Consider the following 22,934-nt stretch of genomic DNA (forward strand, 5'->3'; position numbering starts at 1 on the left):
TTTCCATTTTTGTTTTTAAGTGTCTAATGCATTATATTGTACTAATTTTACCGTGAAGCACTTATTGATTTTTATCTGTGAAAGGTGCTATATAAATGAATCTTACTTACTTACTCACTTACTCACTTACTTACTTACATTACAACTGGAGTTGGTCCTCGAGCGCCGGAATATGGCTGCCCACTGCTCCTAAATAGTTAGGATGGGTTAAATGCAGCTACATTTCTCAAATTTACTTGGCAAATATAAAAAAAAAAGCTGTTACAAATATTCAGAAAAGATTCAGAAAATAGAAATTCATCATGTGAGTTGTAGCCTTTTTCTTTCATTTGAAAATTCTACTTAGCTAAATAGCTAGCTACTTTGCTAAAGGGCAAACGTATCTTGAATTGTTGCTAGTTGTATTTTGCTAGCAAGTTGTTAAGGAAAGCTTTACAACAAAAATGTCCTATGGAGGCAGAATAAAGAGAAAACGCCAAAAAAACAAACATGTAAGTGACAATTGTATCATTAGCTGTTAAGTTGTCAAAATTCCCACAACCGCTGAAGGAAGCATGAGGATGCGTATCGTGGCAGGGGCGGGGTTATGCAAATGAGGGAGCCGTTGACTGAATAGATGCTCCCGGCTTCTGGAAGCGGAGCAGAGACACTTGCTGTGGACAGGAGAGCCGGAGAGAGTGGACGCTCCGGACAAACAAAACAGATCACTTTCTCTCGACCCACATCATCGCAACATGTCTTCAAAGTGCCCCAAGTGCGACAAGACGGTGTATTTCGGTAAGTGTTGCCCTCTTCATGTGTTCCCACCTTTTGGAATTACTTTTTGGTCAGGATCCGGCTCATTAGATCGATATTTGTGGGACATATTTCACAGTAATTTACAAACTTAGTGAATAGCGTGCCTACTCGGATAGAAAACAGTTAATTCCCATTCATTGAAAACATATTTAGGCTACGCATCGCACAACTAGTTATTTTTCCTTTTTTTTTTTAATGGAGTTCTGAATGCAGCTATAACGTGCACTTTTGCCTATTTCTGTGTTTTTTACTATCTCAGCATACGGTGGGGTATAAAGTATTTTTATGTTTGACTGTAGCCTGGAATAGGATCCATAAAGCTTAATATTGCTTTAGGCATTTATGTTCAGTGGGAAAAATGTAAATCCTTCCTATGTCCCAAAGGGATTCAACAAAGTAAAGTTCAGTAGCATTCCTTAGATTAGGCTTTTTAGAGAAAGAGTTGGTGGCAATGTAAATTATTCACAGATACCAACCTGGGGGGGGGGGGGGGTAAACATACAAAAGCCCTGTCAGAGCAAACATTTCAGCAAAGGTATTTTTACTATAAAATATGAAATGCTTTAAACATATGTGAGAGAAGACACACAGTGTCTGCACTCAATAAAAAAAAAATTAAAAAAAATCAACAACTAGATAAATAATTTCTTATTTTGACACTTATCTGTGCCATTTTTAATTTGTTTTCTTTGGTTAACATCCAAGCTCGGCTGTTGGCTTTGGAGGCTTTCTGATGCAGCCCCTTGCCAAGAGTGCAGAAATGCCATATGCCGAGGTTGCCCACTCATGGAGAAACATGGCAACATCATGCCGCGTCGGTGAGACGTGATCATGCATGTTTCTGCTACCTTGTAAACAAAACACCCACTTAGGCAAAGCGTTACACTTCGTCACAGCGATGGCTTCTTCTATAGGCTATACTATAACAGATATTCAGTGTAAGAAATTATGCACACAGATAAGAGCAAAGCAGAGGATTAAGGAGCTAAGGCCATGAAGATAAACACAAATTCACATCCCTGCCTTTTAATCTGAAGGTTGCACATGCTATGCACCCTGTATTTTTAGGGACCATGCTTCTGTTCAACCATGAGTAATCCTGTGTAAATGTTATTCCGCTTGCAGGGAACAAAAAACTCTTTCTTCAGCGCTGATCTTTTTTGCACTTCATAGCACACATCAAAGCTGGTACGGGGGGTCAAAATCAATTATATGAGTGGATGGAAGTCCTCTTACGTAACAGGAGTGGCAGCAAACAACACAGCTGCTGCTCATCCAATGGGTCCCGAGAGGAATAAATATAAGATTTATTTTCCTCCAATACAGATTTCATGCATGTCTGAGTATTCATTTGCATCCTAGCCTTAATTCGCTGCAGTGAGTGAGTCACAGCTCCTCTGTGATGTTTATTTTATTCATTTATATCCATCCTGGTGGAGTTATTTTTACTTTGTGTCTTATTGGGCGGAGAACGCCCAGGGCCGAGTGGACTGTAAGGATGATGGAACGGCTACTAGGAAGAAGCACACGTCAAACCAGGGAGGATGTAGAGAGTGAGTGTGGGAGGTTGTTAATGACAATATTAAACTTTCGGTCCATTGCAAGGGAGGGCTGTGAAACCTATGACAAGGCATGGGAGAGGTCAGGGTGGGAGAACGGTTGTGCCTGTGCAGCTGCCTACAGCCTGAAGCATCAACATGATGTCAGTGATGGATTTCAGATACTGTAGAATGAGCTCAGCAGCTCCACCTACATACATCCTCCTCTCAGATACTTGGCTCTCCAAAGACGCCAGAAATGCTTTTTAGGTCTGCAGAACAGTTAAAGTCCCACAAATGAGGGTGTAAAATTGAGTAAAAAAAACAGCTTCTTCTGATCTACACCAGGACATGTGTTATTGATGGAGAAAATTGTCTATTTCCCGTCCTATTATATTTCCCTTTTTTTTTTTTTTTGTGGTTCGTGGTGTAGCTATATAGAGCAGTGATTGGCCCACCCTGCAGTTACCCACTGGTGTTGCCCAATATTGGATTTAGCAGGCATCCGTTTTCAACACTTGACTCTATTTTTCTTTACTACATTTTTTTCTTTCGTTCCTTACTTTGATGAACATCTGTTTGTGGTGGTGATGGTTGAGTTAAGTCGCAAGTCTTGTCTGTTTCTGCCTTTCTCTTTGCTTTTTCAGAAACCCAACTATACGGCACCAAAAAGCGTTGTAGCGCTGGCCGAATTCAAATTCCCACGTCCACACTGTGGCTTCACATCTGTTAGTTCCTGTGGTATAGAGATGCTTAGAATACACCAGGGACTATTGGATGACATGTGACAAGCCCCAGTGGAAGTACATTGTTAGCGTGTGATAGTGTCCATGCGGGACACAGCACAGCATGGCTCACTAAATCTCTCTTGGCTCCAGACCCAAATTCAGCTGAGCCATCCAGCCACAACTCTTGTGCATGACAAATTGGAGCAGTGCATCTTTGTGCAGCTAAGTGAATAAACGAAAAAACTAATGGTGCTCTGCTGTGAGTTTTTTTTTCTTCTCTCTCTTTCATTCACCAATTCCTCTCACTTTGGTCCTCTTTCAGTCACTTGCTCTCGCCTTAAGCCCTGGATTCCTCTTCCCCAACTAGAAGGACTGGGGAAATGGGGTGAGATGCAGGCTCGCCTTTTATTTAAACGGGAGACTCTCAAAGTACCTCATGCATTATAATGAGAAGCGACATCTCTGTTCACACAAAGCTCGTTCTGTCTCCGCGCACGTTTGTTGTTTCCAGCAAGGCAGAATACCTTCGTCCTCTCGGCCTGATGATACGCTTCCCACACACCTCTTTTTTTTATCCCGCTTTTACCCCAGACAGCAACACAATACCTGTTTTTTTCCTTCCCCTCTTTTCTGTCAACGCTAGAGTACCCTGTTTTCTACTTGGCTGCCCAGAGGGCTGTGTGAATGTGCCCTGCCAGTTATGTAACCTCATTTCTTGAGTCGTTGCCTCCCGCTCGCTGCCATTGCATAACCTGCCAGCTACTGTGCACCAGTCAATGACGGCCCTTTTTATCTGCCTTTTTGAGGCACAATATGATCCCTTAATGGAGATGGCAGTAAGCATGGTGTTGAAAGTCAGGATGCCCCCCCCCCGTCCCCCCTCAACACAGTTGAAACCATTCCACCTTGCAGCAGAATGACCTATTGAGAGGCGTAGAGGAGCAAACTTTAGCTTTAAGGATTATAACTTTAACTCCTTATCTTTGGAGCTACGCTTGTTTGACACTTTCAAATACATCTACTCCACTTGTACCATGTGTTCACATAGACAATGTATTACTTTATCTTTACAAGACTTAGATTTAACTTAAAGTAGTATATACCCATTCATACATTTTATGCCTCTATCATATGATGTCTACCTTGATTATCCAATTGATTATCCAATTACATAGGCTACATGTGAAGGAGCCAGGCATACAGTCCTGCTTCGTCTTTGGAAGACATGGTCCACTACTCTGTAAGCTACTCATGCAGGCTAGATGTTTTTGAAGTCCCTGTAGCCAGGACACAGTGTCCTGAGCGGTTAGAGATGAAATGCCGTGTGGGGCAAACAGGCCCAGGGGTTCAGGGAGGGACTGTGGAGAGGGTGCTTTGCCTGCAGCTCCTTTGACCAGCGCAGACAGGATGCGAGTTAACTGCAGCTCATTTAAGTCAGCCTGCAGGATTCACGAGGTCGGCCTCTTTTATTCACAGAGGGAGTAGGAGGTGGGGGGGGTGGAGAGAAAGGGAGAGGGCCTGGGGAGGAAACCTCGCCTTGGCTGAGGCGACAGACAACCTCCAGAACTGAGTTTTGCCACGGGGTTGCATCAGCCACAGGACGGAGACCGATTCCAAATTCATGTTTCCTGGCCGCTCTTTAGCATCGGTCCCCACCCTGCAGCGTCACTGTGAGCACCACAGCACCCACCCACCCTGGACAAATCCATTCTAATGTTTAACACACCAATGGTGGGGTCATCTCACTTTCAGTTCCCTCCCAATTATATTCTGTGCCATATCTTTTTCAACACCTTAAGTATAAATGGGTTATTCATCACAGTTTTATTAGTTGTCATGTGTAGTAGCGTTGAATGTTACAGTCAATTAATATACAGTACGTGCAAACATGATTAGTCAGTTAACAAAAATAATGTTTTTTTTTCAGATTTTCCAAATTGAAGATTTTCTCCTTTTCTTTGATTTTTATATCAATAAAAATACTATATGTTGGGGTTTTAGACTCTTTGTTGGAGAAAAGACATTTGAATGAGTCACCATGGGTGGAGGGAACTTGTCTGATTGTGGGTATGTTAGCCTTAGCTGCTTTTCATATATCATAAACAAACCCCGATTTGGTTTTTCTAACCTTTGCCTATAAGAAAATTAGAAGAGGACACCTTGTGCTCTGGGAACTTGCATTTAACTTTTAGGTTTTGGCATTTTATAGACTAAAAAATTAGCAAATTAAGCAAAAAAGTATTCTAGTGTTAGCCCTTTTTTAGCCTTACAATTGTGGCACGTTGGCTGTAAACATCTCATTTATTTGGCGATGCCTATTAGTCTTGAAAGTAGAATGGAAGGGCTTCCCAAATAATCGGGATTTAATGATCTCCATATAGAGCAAGAATCTTTTTTTTTTTTTTTTTTTTTTAAATGGAGCACAGATTGTCCCCATACTCAATGAAAAACACGAGAGTAGTTTGTTTACTGCACAAGCTGAAAACTCCTTCAAAGTGACTTCCCTTGGCGAGGTTGAATGCCCCTGTGTGGCCTGACTGAATGGCAATTGTCTGTAATTTCTAAAAGGTCACAAGTCCTTGAGGGTGTTTGTACTCCAGAGAACAGAATAGTGAGAGGATGCAGAAGAAGGAAACGCAGGCTGCTTGTTTTTTCTTTCTTGGGATTTCTCTTGAGATATAGATTTTTGTTGCACTAATGCCCAACCAACTTTGGTCCTGCTTGCCTCTGGCTTCAGTCAGTGTATGGTGTTCATTGACTCAGTTTCACGCTGCTGTACACAAACCAACAAGCCGAAGAACACCGCGTGACTTTTCAGCTCCACGATTGTTGTGTGTCTGACAGAGATCCATACTAGAGACTAACCATATCCTCAATCGTGTTATAGATTATTCACAATATCCATTGTTCATCATCAACTTTAACATGCCGAACGCTTTCTGTTGGCCGGAAAATTCCTAACTGTTTGGTGTTCATTTCAGCCTCATCTGTGAACAACTGAGTTAAGAATTAGTCTAATCTAAATGATATCCCACGCAACATGGTCTCTGCTTTGCTTTGGCCACTGTGTTGTTTTATTAGGACGTGCAGTTAACGCACTGCCTGGACTAAAACCCACACCGAATGAACAGCTGCCACTTGTGACTCAGCTGTCACTGATTTTGTGTGTGTGTGTTGAACAGATGGATCCATATTAGAGAGTAGAACATAGTCCAGTCAACCGTGGTTTAGAGATATTCACAATAACATTGGTTACATCATCAACATTACAACCGAAACAAGCTTCGTTTGGCGCGAAAATGTCCATACGCTTGGATGTTAATTTCAGCCTCATCTGTGACAAACTGATTAAGAATGTAGTTATAATATAAACATGTATATTTCCATATGTCATTAAGGTCTCTGATGCTTAGATTTGCCACTGTTGTTCCCTGTCAAATTATTGAGTGATTAAGACAGCACCCACATGAGATTTTAGAGCCCTATCCTCCTGTTAGACATTGCTGCCACATTGCATGCTGGGAGTTCAGCTGTATGAATGTTGTTCTGTGCAGACAGCTTGTTTATCTGTGCTTTAAGTAAGACGGACAGGCAGAATTTCCATCACATCTTATTCCAACACCAGCTCTGGTGTTAGGCTACAGCTGCCATGTCACTGTCGACAATTAAGCAACCATAATTAAGTCATTTTGGAGAAATTGGCTGTTGATGTTTCCCCACTTTGAAGACCCTTTTGTTAAGTTTCTATTGCTTAATGTTCTGTCGAGTGTGTTTTGTAGAATATTTGGCTGCTCCTCTCACAGGCTGTTTGTACACAGAGCATAATTGGTTTCACTCTTAATTTGATCTGATGTGTAAGTGGATCATGTCACAGAAATGACAAAATAAATCGAGTTATAACAAGCTTGAAGCTGTCTGATGTACCTCTGTCAGCACATCGCATACTCGTAATCACTGGAATATCACGAGTCGTTTTCAAAGAAGCTCGCCTATCTGATGTTGAATTGCTGTTTTTACCCGTTGCATCAGTTGTCTTATGACTCCAATTTCCCAGCAATAAAGTTAGACCCAATTTCTGATTTCTAATGCTTTTTTTGGCTCCTGATAATTCTTTGTCTTATTGGTTGGAATCATGGATAATGTGTCTTTTTTTAAGATGTTCAAAGTATGTCTTTGTTCGTCATTGCTAAACCCAGGGGTATAGTGTAAATATGTCTGAACTTATTAAATCTAAAAGCATGAGCTATTAACAATTTCAATACGTTTTCCATGTACATAAAAGCACCTAAATCACTTCCTTATGCCTTGAGTTTTGAATGGGACAGAGTGCCATTCTGTGTTTAGATGAGATGTTGCCCCTTCATTTTTTTGTGAAGCCGGTGGCAGCGCTAAAACACTGTCGTAATGCCGCTTTCGTTTGCACTTTAGCCCGTTTGGTAATTTCCCGGCTACAAATTGACTTAACCATGCCGAGGTGTGTGGAGTGCCACAGCTGGGGTGGCGTTTGTGAGCGTCAGGTTTTGACCCTCGTATTCCACGTCTTATCACAACCTGCAATTTTTGTGGCATACATTGACTGACGTGCACACGCAGACAACCACAGACACACACTTTCAAGCCTCCTTTGCTCTTCATTTATGTCCAGTAACATGGCTAAGGCTAAATCAGGGAGAAGAGGAGTCAGCAGCAGGCTGCTTCAGTGATTTAAGCCATATTGACAATGCAATCAGAGGAGCCGACCGCTGACTGCGAGCTTAGAAATGTTTTTTACAAATGAAGCTAAGCAGCTTTACAGTGGTGCAAGTATCGTATTGTTATGGTGATGACCTCTGACCAGCACTTAATTATTTTTTTTGGGGACAGATAAAGACATGAAAGGGGAGAGAGAGAGAAGGAGAAAGACATGCAGCAAAGGGTTTTGCCCTTTGCTCAGGGCCGGGTTCGGGGTCGAACCCAGGCCTGCTGTGTTGAGGAGTAAACCTCTATATATGGGTATGGGCGCCCACTCTACCCACTGAGCTATGTGGGTGCCCTCTGTTTTTTGTTTTTACTTCATCCTCTCACCTGTTCCTGCAGCAACATTATCTGTCAGCAACCACCACAAAATAAACCAATACAACTGTATTACGCTGTTCTACCTCTATATTAGCTTAAATATACTTAAAAAAGTCAAAATTCTATTATTCCAGTTCATAAATGTGAATATTTTCTGTTTTATTTTACTGAACATCTTTGAGTTGTGGACAAATTTGAGGATGTCATCTTGGGCTTTGGGAAACACCTTTTTATAGACCAAACAACTAATTGATTACCCGGGAAAATAAGGAATCAACAATGAAAATAATGGTTAGTTGCAGCCCTACCATTTGGTAGACTGACTGGATACTCTCGCAGTTTCACTTCCTGTCTGACTGTCTGAACGGCCCCACGGCTCGCGTCAAAATAGACCTGTCACGTATTTGAGCGAATGGCGGCGATTGCTCGCTGGGCAAGCGACACGACCAGAACGCAGCACAGATGGAACAGCACAGTTGTGCCTAGTAGAAATTTGGGGTTACATTAGGTTTCCAACAAAACCAGACTCAAATGTCAGGTGAGGTAAACTACAACTCTTCCACGGTGATTTCCCAAAGCTGTTTACATTAAATCACACTGGAATCCTTTGTTGTGTGTTTGTGACTGAGAGAGAAAAGCGATTGGCTAAAACGGATTTGGCACATCCTCATCGGTCCTGACAATGGGAATGGGAATTTCTGGAGAGACTTCCCCTGTGAACAGGAGCTTGTTTGTTTACACAAGGGGGTGCATTTACCCTCAGGTTGTTGCCATAATGAGGTAGAGTAAGATTTGGATGCATTTTGGTCACCTAATTTGGGCCCACACGTTTACTATTCTGGGAGAAGAACAACGGTCTTTAGTTCTATTGCTGCAGTCAGTTAGATTTTTCACTTTCATCTTTTCATGCATGTAAAATGTCAACCTAAATGCATATTTTCTGGCTTTATTTCAGTGGTCGAGGCTATAGGGCTGCTCGAGTTATGAAAAAAAAGGAATCACAATTAATTTGGTCAATTTTGAAATCACGATGAAGTAACATGATTATTTATTGACTTTTGGAAAAGATGTTCCAATTATTAAACTTGACTAACTGTGAAAAGGTTAAACACATCAACAGTGAAAACACCTAGAACTGTGAAATTTCCCAAAATATAACAGCTTTTCTTGATTAGTCTGTTTTTGTGCTCATTAGGAGCCAAAATTGAAATTGTGATTAGAATTTGGATTGATTGCACAGTCCTGCGAGGCTGTACAGTATGGGGGATAACAAGGACAGATCTCACATTGGAGCTGAGGGGTATAAACATCTGGGCCAGAAGCAGATCCCCCTCCCCCCACTCTATAACTCCCACAACACATAATACAGACACACAGGTTCACTCCTCTTATAATAACGACTGTCCTTTAAAACAGGGGGCTGTTAAACAGTGGACTTGTTTTACTACACACAGGCAGAGGAATGAAGATATACTTGCAAGGCTCTGACGTCCGTTTCCATTCATACCCTCATTTTTTAAATGTGTCCGGAGGTGTGTCTATGTTTTCAGTCAATGACATGAACACACACACACACACACACACCACACACACACACACACACACACACACACACACACACACACCACAACATACACACACACACACACACACACACACACACACACACGGAAAACGCAACATTGAGGACACACTGGCAGTGTTTTTAACAGGACAGAAAGTATGTGGGTATCAACCTGCTATTTTATTTATTTCTCCTCCTTAAACATCGTCTGAAGGTGTTTTAAAGGTTTGTTCGCTTAATTTAAAAGAAACTAGAAAAGGCAAAATGGTCTGAATTTAATGTTTTTGACCATATCTTGTTACTTTATGAAACTGGCAGTCCGACTTTCACGTCCACTTGATGACTTCAGGATTGGCCAGCTGTGCAGAAGTGAGAGAGGAGCCAGGGTTTGAACTTCTCTCTCTGACTTCTCTTTCCTTTTTTCCCACAACGTTTGTCACTTTTCACTTGAATGACCAAGTGCAACAAAGTTCACAAAACATGAATTGACATACTGTATATGGAGATGGATATGGACAAAAGATCATCCTGACGATAAAGTTAGGTGATGAACACGTAAAAAAAAACGTGCAACAATAGGAATGTCTTTCATGAGACACTATCTGAATATGTGCGTCGTTACCTTCATAGTTAAACAATATCAAGTTCCCCCCCCAATGACGACCAGCTTTTCACTCAGCCTTCCAAAGCCAGTGTGCTGCTAACTGAGATTTGAATCCAGATGATGAAAAAAATGAATGTGTTTTCTTTAAAAAGTGTCATATTTGTAAGTGTATGTTTAATCTGTGTGTGTAAATCTCTTAAACGGTAATGCCTAAGGGTGTGCAATGAAATAAATGTACAATTAAGTTGTATGGTATCATGTGTCCAACTACAAACTTAAACTTATGATTTCTGACGTGGTTGGACAACACACTGTACCAACTAGTTGTGTTTGAGCATAACGCCGACCCTTAATAGTTGAAGTTGAAGCACCAGTGAAAGAGTCCTCTTTTTAACTCTAGTGGGCGTGTCTGAAGGTTTTGTGGCCATCTTCTGATTTGAGTGAATTATTGATTTTAAAGAATGATTTATGGCTGGCTTTCTGCTCTGAATAACTATCTTTTAAGAGTGATTAAACATTTCCGGCAATATTTCATGTTCAAGTCAGCATTCCTCTGCTCTCAAGTGTTGATGGGAGGTCACGCACCCCAACCCCAGCTGTTCTCCGGGGCCTTGTTGTCGGCCATTTGTTTCAGTGTTTTTCTACTTGATCGGGAGAACTGATTGAAGAGTAAACAGAAACTTCTGCAGGAAGTAGTCAGATCTCCTAAAGCAATACTTTAGAAAATGAATGATCCAAGAAAGGAATTAATTTGGTCAAAGGTGAAAAGAATACATACAATACAATCCATTAAAGGAACAATACAAAAAAGCTGCTACTACTTTCTTTTAAAGTAAGGTCTCTCAAAATAAAAAGATGTGTGGAATTGAAGCTGAAAGTGTTGGACTAGTTTTAAATAGTCTGTTATATATCATACAAATAATTTCCCACTTGTTAGCATCAACATTATTTTTATAATATATATATAATGAAACATTTCATAATGCAAGAAGTTATCTTTTAAGTGGCGTCCATATTTAGTTTTTGTTATTTTTTTCTTGTTCTTTGGACAGAATTCCCTGTTTTCCCAGTTATTTGAGTTCCATGCTCTCCAGAAACTGACTCTCAAATCTCTGTCAGATTTAATTTGCTGACATGACGCTGATGCAGGAATTTGACAGCACTTCTACAGGTTATGGTACATATGGGAAAGAAGCAGAAAGTCCAGGAGGAAGTAATTGTCTGTATGTCTGCATACATGCTCTCCATTTGTGTGTTTTTGACCAAGGGTATGTAGGAAACGGACTCCAGTATCCTGCTATTTGTGCCCTGCCTTGATAAGAAAAGGTGTTTCCTCTGCTGCCTGCACAACTCCTTGGGGCCCATTGTGTGTGCGCAGCAGAGACTTATTATTGGAAAGGGTATAATTAGGGTCCCTTTGCTTGTCTGGAAGGGTGGTCGGTCTGGGAGTGAAAGGGGACGGAAACGGGATTGAAGGGCCGTCTGCAGCAGGATGGGTATACTGTAAATTGGGGGAGGGGTGTGTGCATCTTTTGCAGTGTGAACAAAGGATCTGGGTTAGATGTGGGCACCCCCTGCTGCTCCAGCTGGACTGGGACTCACGCCACTGTCTGTTTATCCCGCAACGAACGACATCATCACTGCATTCTGTAGTGCAGTGATTCCCCAACCTGGGGTTACTTCTGCTGTTGCCACGGGGTACGTGGAAAGATTGTAGAGCAGCTCAACTAATTTGAAAATAAATGAAATTTATGATTTGATTAAAAGAATATATCAGCTGTAACACCTGAACACTGCTTGTTTCAGTTATGAGTGTGTAAAAGCGAGCACATTTTAACAGGTAGCTAAAAGTAATGTAGAAATAGTTAGCTTAAAGTAATGATTAAATGGTAGAAATAACAAAGTATTGCATAAGCGGCGGAAATGGTTGGCTAAGAGGTCTGAAGTCAGTTAGCTTAAAAGACGGCTAAATGCCAAAAAACATCCAGCTTCACTCCAAATTGTAGTAGTACTGTAGTACCATTGTTGACCAAACCGACCTAAATATTCTCAGTTCAACAAGCATGAAAACTTGAACACTATCCACTTTTATATAAGGAATAGTGTTATACATTTGGAACATACTTTGGGTTTTGATGCAGAGGTACGTGAGTCAATCTGACGGGGCTGTGTGTGTCTGTGTGTGTGGGGAGGGGACAGGATGGGGACGGGACAGGATGGGACCTCGGACCAAGGTTGTGAACCACAGCTGTAGTGGAACACAGGCATTCCCAGTATCCCCCACCCCCAGTTACTCAGTTGGCACAATGACAGGATTCCCCTCAGGGGCACATCAGTCCAGAGATACAGTACAGGCTAATCGTTATTCTGGAGAGTGAAGTAATGAGGGGACGTCATCCCTCTCCGCCATGATTTCAACGCCACATTATAACATGTCGCACAAAGCCTGCCACAATCCATGGCTGTTGTCCATAGTCATGTCTATAAATGCTGCTTTATGTGAATGTTTGCACTCACCCCCCAACCCCATCTCTTTTGTCTTTCATGTGCAGCTGAAAAGGTGTCATCACTGGGGAAGGATTGGCACAAGTTGTGTCTCAAGTGTGACCGCTGCAACAAGCTCCTGAACGCTGGAGGACATGCCGAGGTCAGTGAGACACCAGCAGCACATTACTGTCCTCTTCTCTCTCTCTCTCTCTCTCTCTCTCTCTCTCTCTCCTCTCTCTCTCTCCTCTCTCTCTCTCTCTCTCTCTCTCTCTCTCTCTCTCTCTCTCTCTCTCTCTTAATTCAATTCTCTGATACTATCTAATTCCACTTTATGCCTTTATGCTTATACTCCACTACGTTTCAGAGGGAATGTTGTACTTCAGCTTTAATTTTTTTCAGATGAAGTTGTGAAATAAGATTATTATTTAACTTCAAAATACTCTATAAAATGGTCAACTTTAGCTCAATTTTTGAGTACAGTTAAATTAATTTGAGACTTAAAATGCGTCTTACACATTAGTGCATCAGTGAAAATGCTACATTGATAAATATAAGATTATGAGTGGTGTCATTCTGCATATTTAATCAGGTTAATATTTCTGTAAATAGGAACTCAAATGGGGGACTTGTTTTTATTTTGTGTATTTTACTTTTCCTTAGTTAAAATATCTCAATAGCTCTTCCATTGTTAGCAACTAAACACTTTTTATTATAAAACAATAGAATTATTTCTTCTTTCTTTTTTCATTAATTAATTAGCTGTTTAGTATACATATAAAATGGTAAAAATGCTCGTTGTTTGCCGAGGTAATGTCTACAAATGGCTCATTACGTCTTAACAGTCCAAAACCCAGAGATTCAATTTAAAATGAATTACAGCTTCTGCATCTTGCTTCAAGGCACTTCAGCAGGGGATTAAACCCAGTCCACCTATTGTCCACCACAGTGTAAATGAATGGTGACCTGTTAAGGGAAAAACAGGAAGGAGGAGATATGTGTTCTCTGTAACTGGGGCAATGCTATGGACTCTTTCTAGCCTGTATAGGAGCCCCGCTGTGTGTATGGAGCACATCACCAACATTGCCCGGGGTAGGAGTTCACTTCCGCTAAGGCCACTCATGCTAACATTACATGCACTTAGTGATGCTGTGAAGCACTGTGGCTAAAAATGTCTGTCAAATGGCTCCTCTGAATTGGCTTTATTGGCTTTTCTATTTTAGAGAGTTATGTTTGACTCAGCTAGGTCTTTCTGTATGAAATATCAGTACATTGGTGTTGGCGATCACCAAAGGCCAACTAACTCCTTGCCACTGTTTCTTTACACTTCATTGACTCTAACAAGGGGAAGGGAGTGCTGCCTGGTCATTTACTGACTTATTAACAGATTGCCTCACAGTGGATCCTCAATGAAAAATGCTAACCTTGTGTAGCTTTTGTGAAACTGTTGGCTTGTTTCATCATTAAAAACTATGAAAAATGATTTTCTGTACACAAGGACAGTATGTGAGTTTTTTCTTTTAATCTCTTGGTGATGTAGGGAGTACATACAGGGCTAGTTTGCAAACTACTGTAGCTGGCAAGTTAACCGCAGACACGCTAACATGTTGGCGTTAGTCAGTCTCGATAGCTATTCCAAGCTTCTACTGATACCACTTTCTCTGTACCGTGTTGTTTACTCCCCCATGTTTGTTCTCAGGATTGTGGATAATGTCATTTTAATAAACAGAAAGGATGGATGTATTTTATGTACAGTCGACTCCTGTCTGCAAACCATCGCTCTTCTGTGGAACGGTTTTTACTGCAACGCAGAAGGTTAAATTAAAGTAAACCGTGCCACTCAGCTAATAAGCAGCTTTGTTTCCACTGAAAATGAGCACAATTAAGATTGTTTGCTATTGGTCCACGGTAGCAATCAATTTTGCTTTGTGGAACATTTTCAGAGCTGGTGTGACCGGGTCTTTAGACTAAAAGGTGCTCTTTTCAAGTGTTCAGTGGATCGAGATACACTGAACAAAATTATAAACCTAACACTCTAATTTTTTATGAGCTGAACTCAAAGATCTAAGACCGGTCAGTATCTGGTGTTAGGGTTAGGTTCATCTGTGAAGAGAACAACTCTCCAAAGTGCCAGACACCATTTTCCCACTCAAGTTAAGGTTACGACGATGAACTGCAGTGAGGTTGAGAGAGAGAGAGACAGACAGACAGAGAGAGAGAGAGAGAGAGAGAAGAGAGGGAGAGGGATGAACCCTAACACCAGACTCTGACTGGTTTTGTTCATTTTCATACAGGAAATTGCTGACTGCATGCTTTCCTTTCCTGCCTTGATGTGTGTCTGGTTGCATCTGTCAGTATGACTCTTTCCTTGTGGGAATTTGAAGCCCCTTAGCATTAAAGGATGACTTGCCTTCTTCTTCTCTGTTGCATAATCACACTGCACTATTACCTCTCAACATACATAGAGATTTTCGTATAATGCCATTTTGCTTTTGCCTCATATGACCCATTATCTGTAAATGGGTTAGTCTCCCGCTCTTTTCTCAACCCAAAGAGGATGTGATCTCAGCGTCTTTGTACACAAAAACAATTTCCCCGCAGACCCTAAAGGATGCTGCTCTCCTGTTTAATCTCTGCATGATTACAGTAATGTAGTCACAAAATCTCTCTGAGGCCCCACGCTCTCTCTGTACACCCTCCTCCTCTCTCGCTCTCTCCCTCTCCATGGACGGCATCCAAATCCCGCTCCGGGCTGCAGCGCCGTGCCACAAGCCTGACTTTAGTAGGCAAAAACTCGATACTTGATCATCGTCATGGAAACAGAGTGAGGCTGAGAGATGTTAAATATAACAAATGGGACTGTGGTTTTGTTGGGGAGGATGTTTGATGTAATCTCAGGCCTGGTATGTAAAAGGTTACGACCCTCGGAGAAACACTGACTGCTTCTTTAAAAGGAGTAGGGGGCAGATCGGGGCCCACTGTGGCCTGTCGTCTGTGGGCCGAATGAGGGCAGCAGCTTCCTCAGGCTGGTGGCAGAGAGCCAGGCTTGAAAGGAAAAGGTGACAATGTTGACCCCAAAAGATCAGGATTGGATTAAAATGCATACCATCTTCTTAGAGTCACAACGCGCTCAGTCAAACCGGTCAAATCAGAACATAACAGACCTGACATTGTAGGAATCAGTGGAACTTAATCTCCAGTGATAAACAGCAGAACTACAGATTTCTTTCTTCCACGCACAAAACCTGGCCCCTACATTACCCATAATGCAACTCAATTTGGGTGTGCTATGCTACTAGCAGCTAATGTAGCCTCGAGCTGCTAGCCTTAAGCAGTGATAGAGCAGGCTACAGCAGTTCTGGTAAACTCATGATACAATTCAAGAAAGAAAAAAACCTCTTTGGTTGAACTGCATGGCTTAATGCCATAACCTGATAGCATCTTTTAAAAGCCTAACCTTTTCTGAAAACAGCTGCCTGCTAAGTTACGTAGTGGCTTTGCTGTAAGCCTGTAAATAAAGTAAGTAAAAAGCCGATCAAAGACAGCTAAGGGGTCAAAATTAATCCACCTCCATTCCGGGTTTTTACACAGGGACTGAAGCCCGGCAAAGTGAGTGAGTAGAGGTTGAGGCAATGGTGCATGGAGATAAAGATGGAGAAAACATTTAAATGTCAGGATGTGAACTGCTGGGAAGAGCGCGGGCTGCTGTGCAGCGATGGATAATCCATTTTTAGGGTCCCTTTGCCTCAAAGCCAGAGCCACAGTGATACTTTACAGCATCCTGTTAACAGAGCACTCAGTTCACTTGACAATGACGCCCTGTGTGTCCTGTCCTGAGAAAGTCATCAGTGCTTATTCACGGCAGCGGCGTCTAGACCTTTACGGATCTCATACGTGTCAAACAGGAAGTGGGAGAGGAGTGCATGGCTGCTTTAACAGTAGCTGATCCTGTCACGGTTAATTCATTATTAAAAAGGGGAAAGAATCCTTTTTCCTGCCACACCATCTTCTGAGAAAAAAGAAGCTCATGTGACCAAAGCAGAAGGGGTTGTGGGTAGTATGTCCCTTTTGTAACGCCAGTTTTCCCTTTGCCACCCAGGCCCTGGCGTCTTGCCCGTGGCATTCGCTCGGTTCTTCTCTTCTATGGGCATTGGGCTCTGGACCAGTGGCCACCGTTGTCCTGATCCTCTACCCGAGTTGATCACATGCTCCTGCACTGACTGCCACGTACCCAGCATGCATCAGAAACAAGCCATGTATGTCTTAGACTGACCCCTCGAGTGGCAGACCTTCATGGGGCTACAGGCACGTGGAGCTGGATTCATCAACAGAGTCCTGTTTCTTAGAAACAGCCGGCGTCATTATTATGTGTTGAGATGGAAAAAAAAGGCTCATCTCCGTTTTAGGACACGATCTCTCCATCTCCTCTCCAAAACTAAAATATATGATGTCAAAAGTGTGACAAATATGACTATTCATACATGTCATTGTTACATTTTCCCATTTGCGTCATCCATATTTTTTTTTCTTCTTTTTTCATCCTTTACATGCCTATTGAGTCAGTTTGTTTTATCTGTACGTCATGGTGTTTTTCTGTCTCTCCCACAGCACGATGGACGGCCCTACTGCCACAAACCATGCTATGCTGCCCTCTTTGGGCCAAAAGGTAAAGTACATAATGCTTTTATTCAAAATAAACTACTTCAAATTCACAATGGAACAAACTAAGTGCAGTATGTTGGTACCCGTTTATGTCTATACTCTCTTATTGCATCTTAACTGGATTTGTTTAACTCTTTTATAGTTTGTCTTTATTGTTGTACCAATTTTTTATAAGGTATCTCTTCAGACAACGTTGTAAATCTCAATAAGACTTCTACCTAGTTAAAGGAAGGAAAATGAATACATTTTTAGTACGTATGGAGGCAGCAGAATGACTGAAGTAAATACATGAAATACAGGCTGAAATAATACATAAATCTAGATCAATATTTGAATTAATACGTAGAAGGTTGAACATCAATATACACAAAAGAATCATTCAATTTCTACAAAACTACATGTACATGTCTGTATATGAATTGACTGGTTCACCTACTGATGTTAGCCAGCTATTTCAATATTTTGTGATTTATTACCAATTTCTATATATTTCTTAATTTCATTATATATTAAATATGTATTAATAATAATATTTAATGTAATTGAAATTAGACACTTATGTATTTATTGATGTATTCACTGAAGTTTAGTCTTCCAGAAGAGTCCGTATAAGGTTTTAGTGCAGATCTCATTGCCACATGTCAAATGAACATTTCCTCCTCCTTTTTAATTAAAAAAAAAAAAAAAAATTTTTTTTTTTAACCTCTACTTTTCAGGGGTGAACATCGGTGGAGCCGGCTCCTATGTGTATGACACGCCAGCCAACAACAACCCGTCTCCTACCAGTGTGGATTCGGCACCCAAAGCTGAGGAGAAGCGAGTGTTCGCCCCCAAGGCGGCATCAAAAGGTGAATGAGACGCGTGTATTCATACTGCATGTACTGTGAACGGTGGCTCCATCAGCAAGAGTTGGACGGGTTGAAAAAAGTCAATAAGATTTTGGTGTTTTAGGTCGGAAGGAAAACTGCTGCTAACTCAATGAGAGAGGAGGATTTTCTCATGTGTTAGATCGTGGTGTGGGTGTGGTGGGGTGGGTGTGGGGGGGGTGGGGTGTTCTGGGGAAATACCTGTCAGCAGGAACAAAATCATTTTATCGGTTGTTTTTCACCAATTTATCTCTGCTGTGCAGTTTTTAGCAAGTGTAGGTTTTCTGCTCACAGGGTTGTTGAAGCCAGACAACTCAGCTTTCTGGTACTAAATCCTTTCAATGTGTGGGGCTTAACATTTGGATCAGCTCAACAGATCTTTGGAATCTTTCATAGTTTTTTAAAAACTTGTGTAAAAAAACTTTATTTAACCAAAAGAGGATAGATGGGTAAATGTCTTTAGTATATAACATCTATAGTAGGCTATGATTACAACTAGTACACTGTGTAACACTGTATAATTTCAGACCTCTGTGTTTCCGAGATTTTGGGCAGGAAAGATGGAGAAATAAGTTATTTGAACCTAATTTTAGTTTAACTTCCAGTGTCATGCTTTAGTTTGATTCGTAACACGTTATTTTATATGCTGTTTATAGTTTGCTTTATTTGTTTTGAGATTGTGTGTGTTCAGGTTTTTTATGTAGGATTTAATCTGTGTGCTTTTATTTGTTGGATTTTGGAAATTATTTTGAGGGGAAAAAGTGTGAATGGGAAAGTTGTTTTATGACAGAATAAAACCAAACCAATGTCTTTGCCTTTTTGGCTCCACCTGCAGTCCCCAGAACGACACTACATGTTCACCACACATCCATCTACTCCCATGGTTGGCTGTTCAATAATCATAAAAAACAATCTATACTTTATTAATCCCGTATGGAAATTACAATATTTTCACTCTGTTGTTAGAATACACATTGCACACAGAAGATGGAGTGAATGAAGTAACTTAGCAACCAAAACATTTTTGTTTGGCAAATTTAGCCACTTTACTGAATAATTCCCTCTTGAAACATATAAAAGCTGTTTAGTACTTGGCTCAATTTTATTTTTATACCCTTACATTATTAGATCTTACACCTACGGGAAAAAAGTGTGGTTTTTGGGAACTTTCCTTCCCTTTCCTATTGTAATGTTTTGCGTGGGTGTGTGTGGTGTGTGGGGGTGTTTTTAGTGTTTTGTGTTATGTTGAGCAGTGGCGGCAACCATTTTTTCCGGGGGCCCAACCGTTCCCCGATGCAACAAGGGTTTTTGGGTGGTATTCCTCATCCAGGAAAGCGAAGGTAAAAAATTGGGGGAAAAGGGTGAACCTGCAAGGGTTTTCCTGGGTCTCCAGGTGTGTGTTGTTGTGTGTGTGTGTGTGGTTGTGTGTGTGTTGTGTGTGGTTGTGGGTGTCTCGGGTTGAGGTTCTTTGGGGGTGTGTGGTGTGTTTTTGTCTGTGTTGTTGTGGTGTCTGTGTGTGTTGGTTGTAGGAAAAGGGAAAACTGGGAAAGGACTGGCATCGCCCTGTCGCGCTGTGGAGGGTGAAGATCGGGTCCTGGCGTGAAAGGGGTGGGGAAAAAAAGTTGGGGAAAAAACAAGACAAAAGAAAAGTCTATTTAAATGTTGTTCTTACGTTGTACCTGAGGATTTTGAAATCGGTTGTGTAAACTGATCAATTAGTGCTTTAATTTATACCCCTCTTGTAGAGGGTGACCCCAAAAAAGCTGCCTCCAAAATGCCCCTTTTAACAAAAACCTTATAATTAAAAAAATAACAATGGCACTTTGAAAACAATTTTTACCCTACAAAATTTTGTTTTTGGCCAAGCATTTTTTTGGCTGCATTGGGGGCAACGGCATAAAAGCTCAAAAAAACCAAGAGAGAGCTCTTTTGGATTTACAGGGTGACTTTTTTAAAAGGGGTGTCCGGGGTGCGGGTGTGTAAACCTGTTCACAAATCTGATGTTAAAAAATTTAAAAAAAGGCAGTATAACTTTAAAAACCCTTTTAAACATGATTTTAAAAAAAGCCGACGCTATACCCCAAAAAACCGGGCTTTCCCCAGGTAAAAAAAAAACAAACAAACGACCCGGCAAATTGAATTTTCAGCCCATCCGCTCCCCCCGTTAAAACCCATAATAGCACTCAAAGAAAACGCCCCTTACTCCTGCACACGCAAAAAACCGGGGCGTTCTCTACTAGTTTTGGGGTGCACATTTCTTTTTCCCCTCCCTGCCTACTACGTCTTTAAAAAGGATTCACCCGGCCCATCTGGGCTTACAGGGAGGTGTTTTCGGTTTTGGCTTTTTGCCCGTCATTTCCTTGAAAACAAAAACTGGTCTAAAATCAATAAAAGCATTTTTTTATTTTAACAGTTGTAAAAAGCGCCAGGTCGGGCCAGGCCCACACTATGCTTTTACAAAAGCAAGGACACGCGGCGTACACCCGCAAAAAATAAAAATAAAAATTTAAAAAGTGAAATTTTATAAATAATTTTCCCACATTTCACTTTACACACAACAGACCCATTTCTTTTCCTGAAATCTTCTCTGGAGAACGTGGGGCAAAAAAGTCCTGTCTAGTGTCCTGGGATGCCCGGCAGTCTGGGAGTCCCAGGACAGGTCTGACTGTCGGGGGCAGTGTCGACTTCAGGGGCACACTACGGGACAACCCCTGCTTCTACCTTCCCGCTTTGTAATCCCCCCATTTAAAACCCTGCCCAAAGGGACAACCCAGACTTTTAAGGGAATGGGGGGGATGCCCTGGATTTCATTACACCCAAAACATAAATTTTAATTAAACGCAACCCTTTTTAAACGCGCCTGGCGCACAGACCCTTTTTTCCCCCTAAAAAAGTCCCAGTTAAGGTCAAAAAACCATTTACCACCAAACTACAAAAGTTCTTTGTAATGTCTTCCAAATTTTTTTATCTTGTTTTATTCCGCATGCGGGCCCCCCCTGCCCCAAAAACCCCCCATTGTTCTCTTTGGGGCCCCAAAGGTAAAAGCTAGGTGGGCTGTCAACCCACCATTACGACCTTTAAAAAGAATGTCAAAAGTTGACACGTGGGCCCCCTAGCACACACGCACACACACAACACCCACCAAAAACGTTACCAAAGTCTTTTTCATGCTTACTACAACCAGCAGCTTTAAAGGAATGTTTTTCACCCTCTGCTCTTGTTCTACCCCTTCTCTGGCCCTCTCTCTAACCCCCTGACACCCACTTGCTGTCCCTGTGGTTTTTCCAGGCGTGAACACTGGTGGTGTTGGCAGCTACATCTATGAGAAGGAGCCCAGTGCAGTGACCCAGCCTTGAACCTTTTGTCCCCTCAGCTTCATCCCGCTTCTCTTCACAACACTGACCATCAACCACAGTATTATTTGTAGCCGTTTTCTCTTCCTGTGCGTTCATACCTGAGACAACCAGCCTCCTGATCCTTTTCTCCTTTAATCTGACCCGCTCCCAGCTGATTTAGCCGCCACAAGGAATGATTTCAAATTACCTAGACATTTGCATTTGCTCCGGGAGAGCCAAGTCCAGCACTCCCACATGTTATTGTTATTATTACAAATAATTTCAACCATGTTTACGCATTTCTAAATGTATGTGAACACATTAAATGTCACCTCAGTAAAATACGAAGGTCTTATATTTTTATTTTGTACCCTGAAGACAGTGGGATTGAGGAGGTCTGTTTTGAGAGGATGCAGGTTTTGAAAAAAGTAAAAAAAAAGTGGTAGAGAGTGATTTTCAGGTGTGGAAAAATGCATTGTGGGTAGAGTTGTAGCGCATTGACAGCCACATGAATTTCACCTTGGAGGCCGCTGCATGCAATTGGTGCCTGGAGCACGTTGCCAATAAATCTGTATTTTACAAATGCCATATTTACATTTTTTTCTGCCTGACAGCATTCCTTATATGAGAGAAAAAAAGTCCCAACATATTGTAAAAAAAGGTGTTAAATTGGATCTCTCAGGCGACCACTGCATGACTTGCAACACATCCACGAGGCTGTATTGAGTCAACGTGAACTTATTTTACTTTTGAGTTAATAACCTGTGTCGAATTTGCTAATAACACAAATGTCTATTTTTTAAAATGAGGTGGAATGTGGGGGAAGTTTTGCAAAGGGAGGGCTGTGATTTTTCAGAAAAGAAGCGTGTATTTATTGCTTTTACTCAAGTCTTTTACATTAATTTAGCCATTGTACTACTACCCTTTATGGGAATGCTTATGGACGAGGTCAAACGAGGAATTGTAAGCTGTATAAATCTCTACGATCAAGATTTTATTAATTTCAGATAAATAACCCTGCTGTTATTTTCCAAGAGATGATGCGCTATTTGAAGTATTTTTTAGCCATTTAGCAGAAACGGTAGCTTAGCTTGTAGAAACACTGCAGACAAGTCATTCTGTAAGAATGTGCATCCTAGTATTATTATATGACTGTTACTGTGTTTGTTTTAATATCTGTTGCACATTGTAGGGCTTCATAGACACTGCAGGGCTCACTGTTTGTAGAACTGAAACGCTGCACTTCAGCCCTGCTGCATTTGTCTTTTTAATCCCCTTAAATAAATATTTCAAAAACTTG

The 22,934-nt window shown here is 41.4% G+C and overlaps 1 protein-coding gene across 1 annotated transcript; it reads left to right on the forward strand.

The window, feature by feature from the left end:
- Positions 1-591: 591 nt before the first annotated feature.
- On the forward strand, positions 592-22,256 carry LOC116670135 (cysteine-rich protein 2). The gene is made up of 4 exons (XM_032500504.1): positions 592-777; positions 12,840-12,934; positions 17,380-17,437; positions 21,588-22,256. The coding sequence occupies exons 1-4, from the start codon at positions 735-737 to the stop codon at positions 21,653-21,655; spliced, it is 264 nt and encodes an 87-aa protein (XP_032356395.1). The 5' UTR covers positions 592-734; the 3' UTR covers positions 21,656-22,256.
- Positions 22,257-22,934: the final 678 nt, after the last annotated feature.

This window comes from Etheostoma spectabile, chromosome 20 (assembly GCF_008692095.1).
Source record: "Etheostoma spectabile isolate EspeVRDwgs_2016 chromosome 20, UIUC_Espe_1.0, whole genome shotgun sequence".
In the NCBI taxonomy this organism is placed as follows: Eukaryota; Metazoa; Chordata; class Actinopteri; order Perciformes; family Percidae; genus Etheostoma; species Etheostoma spectabile.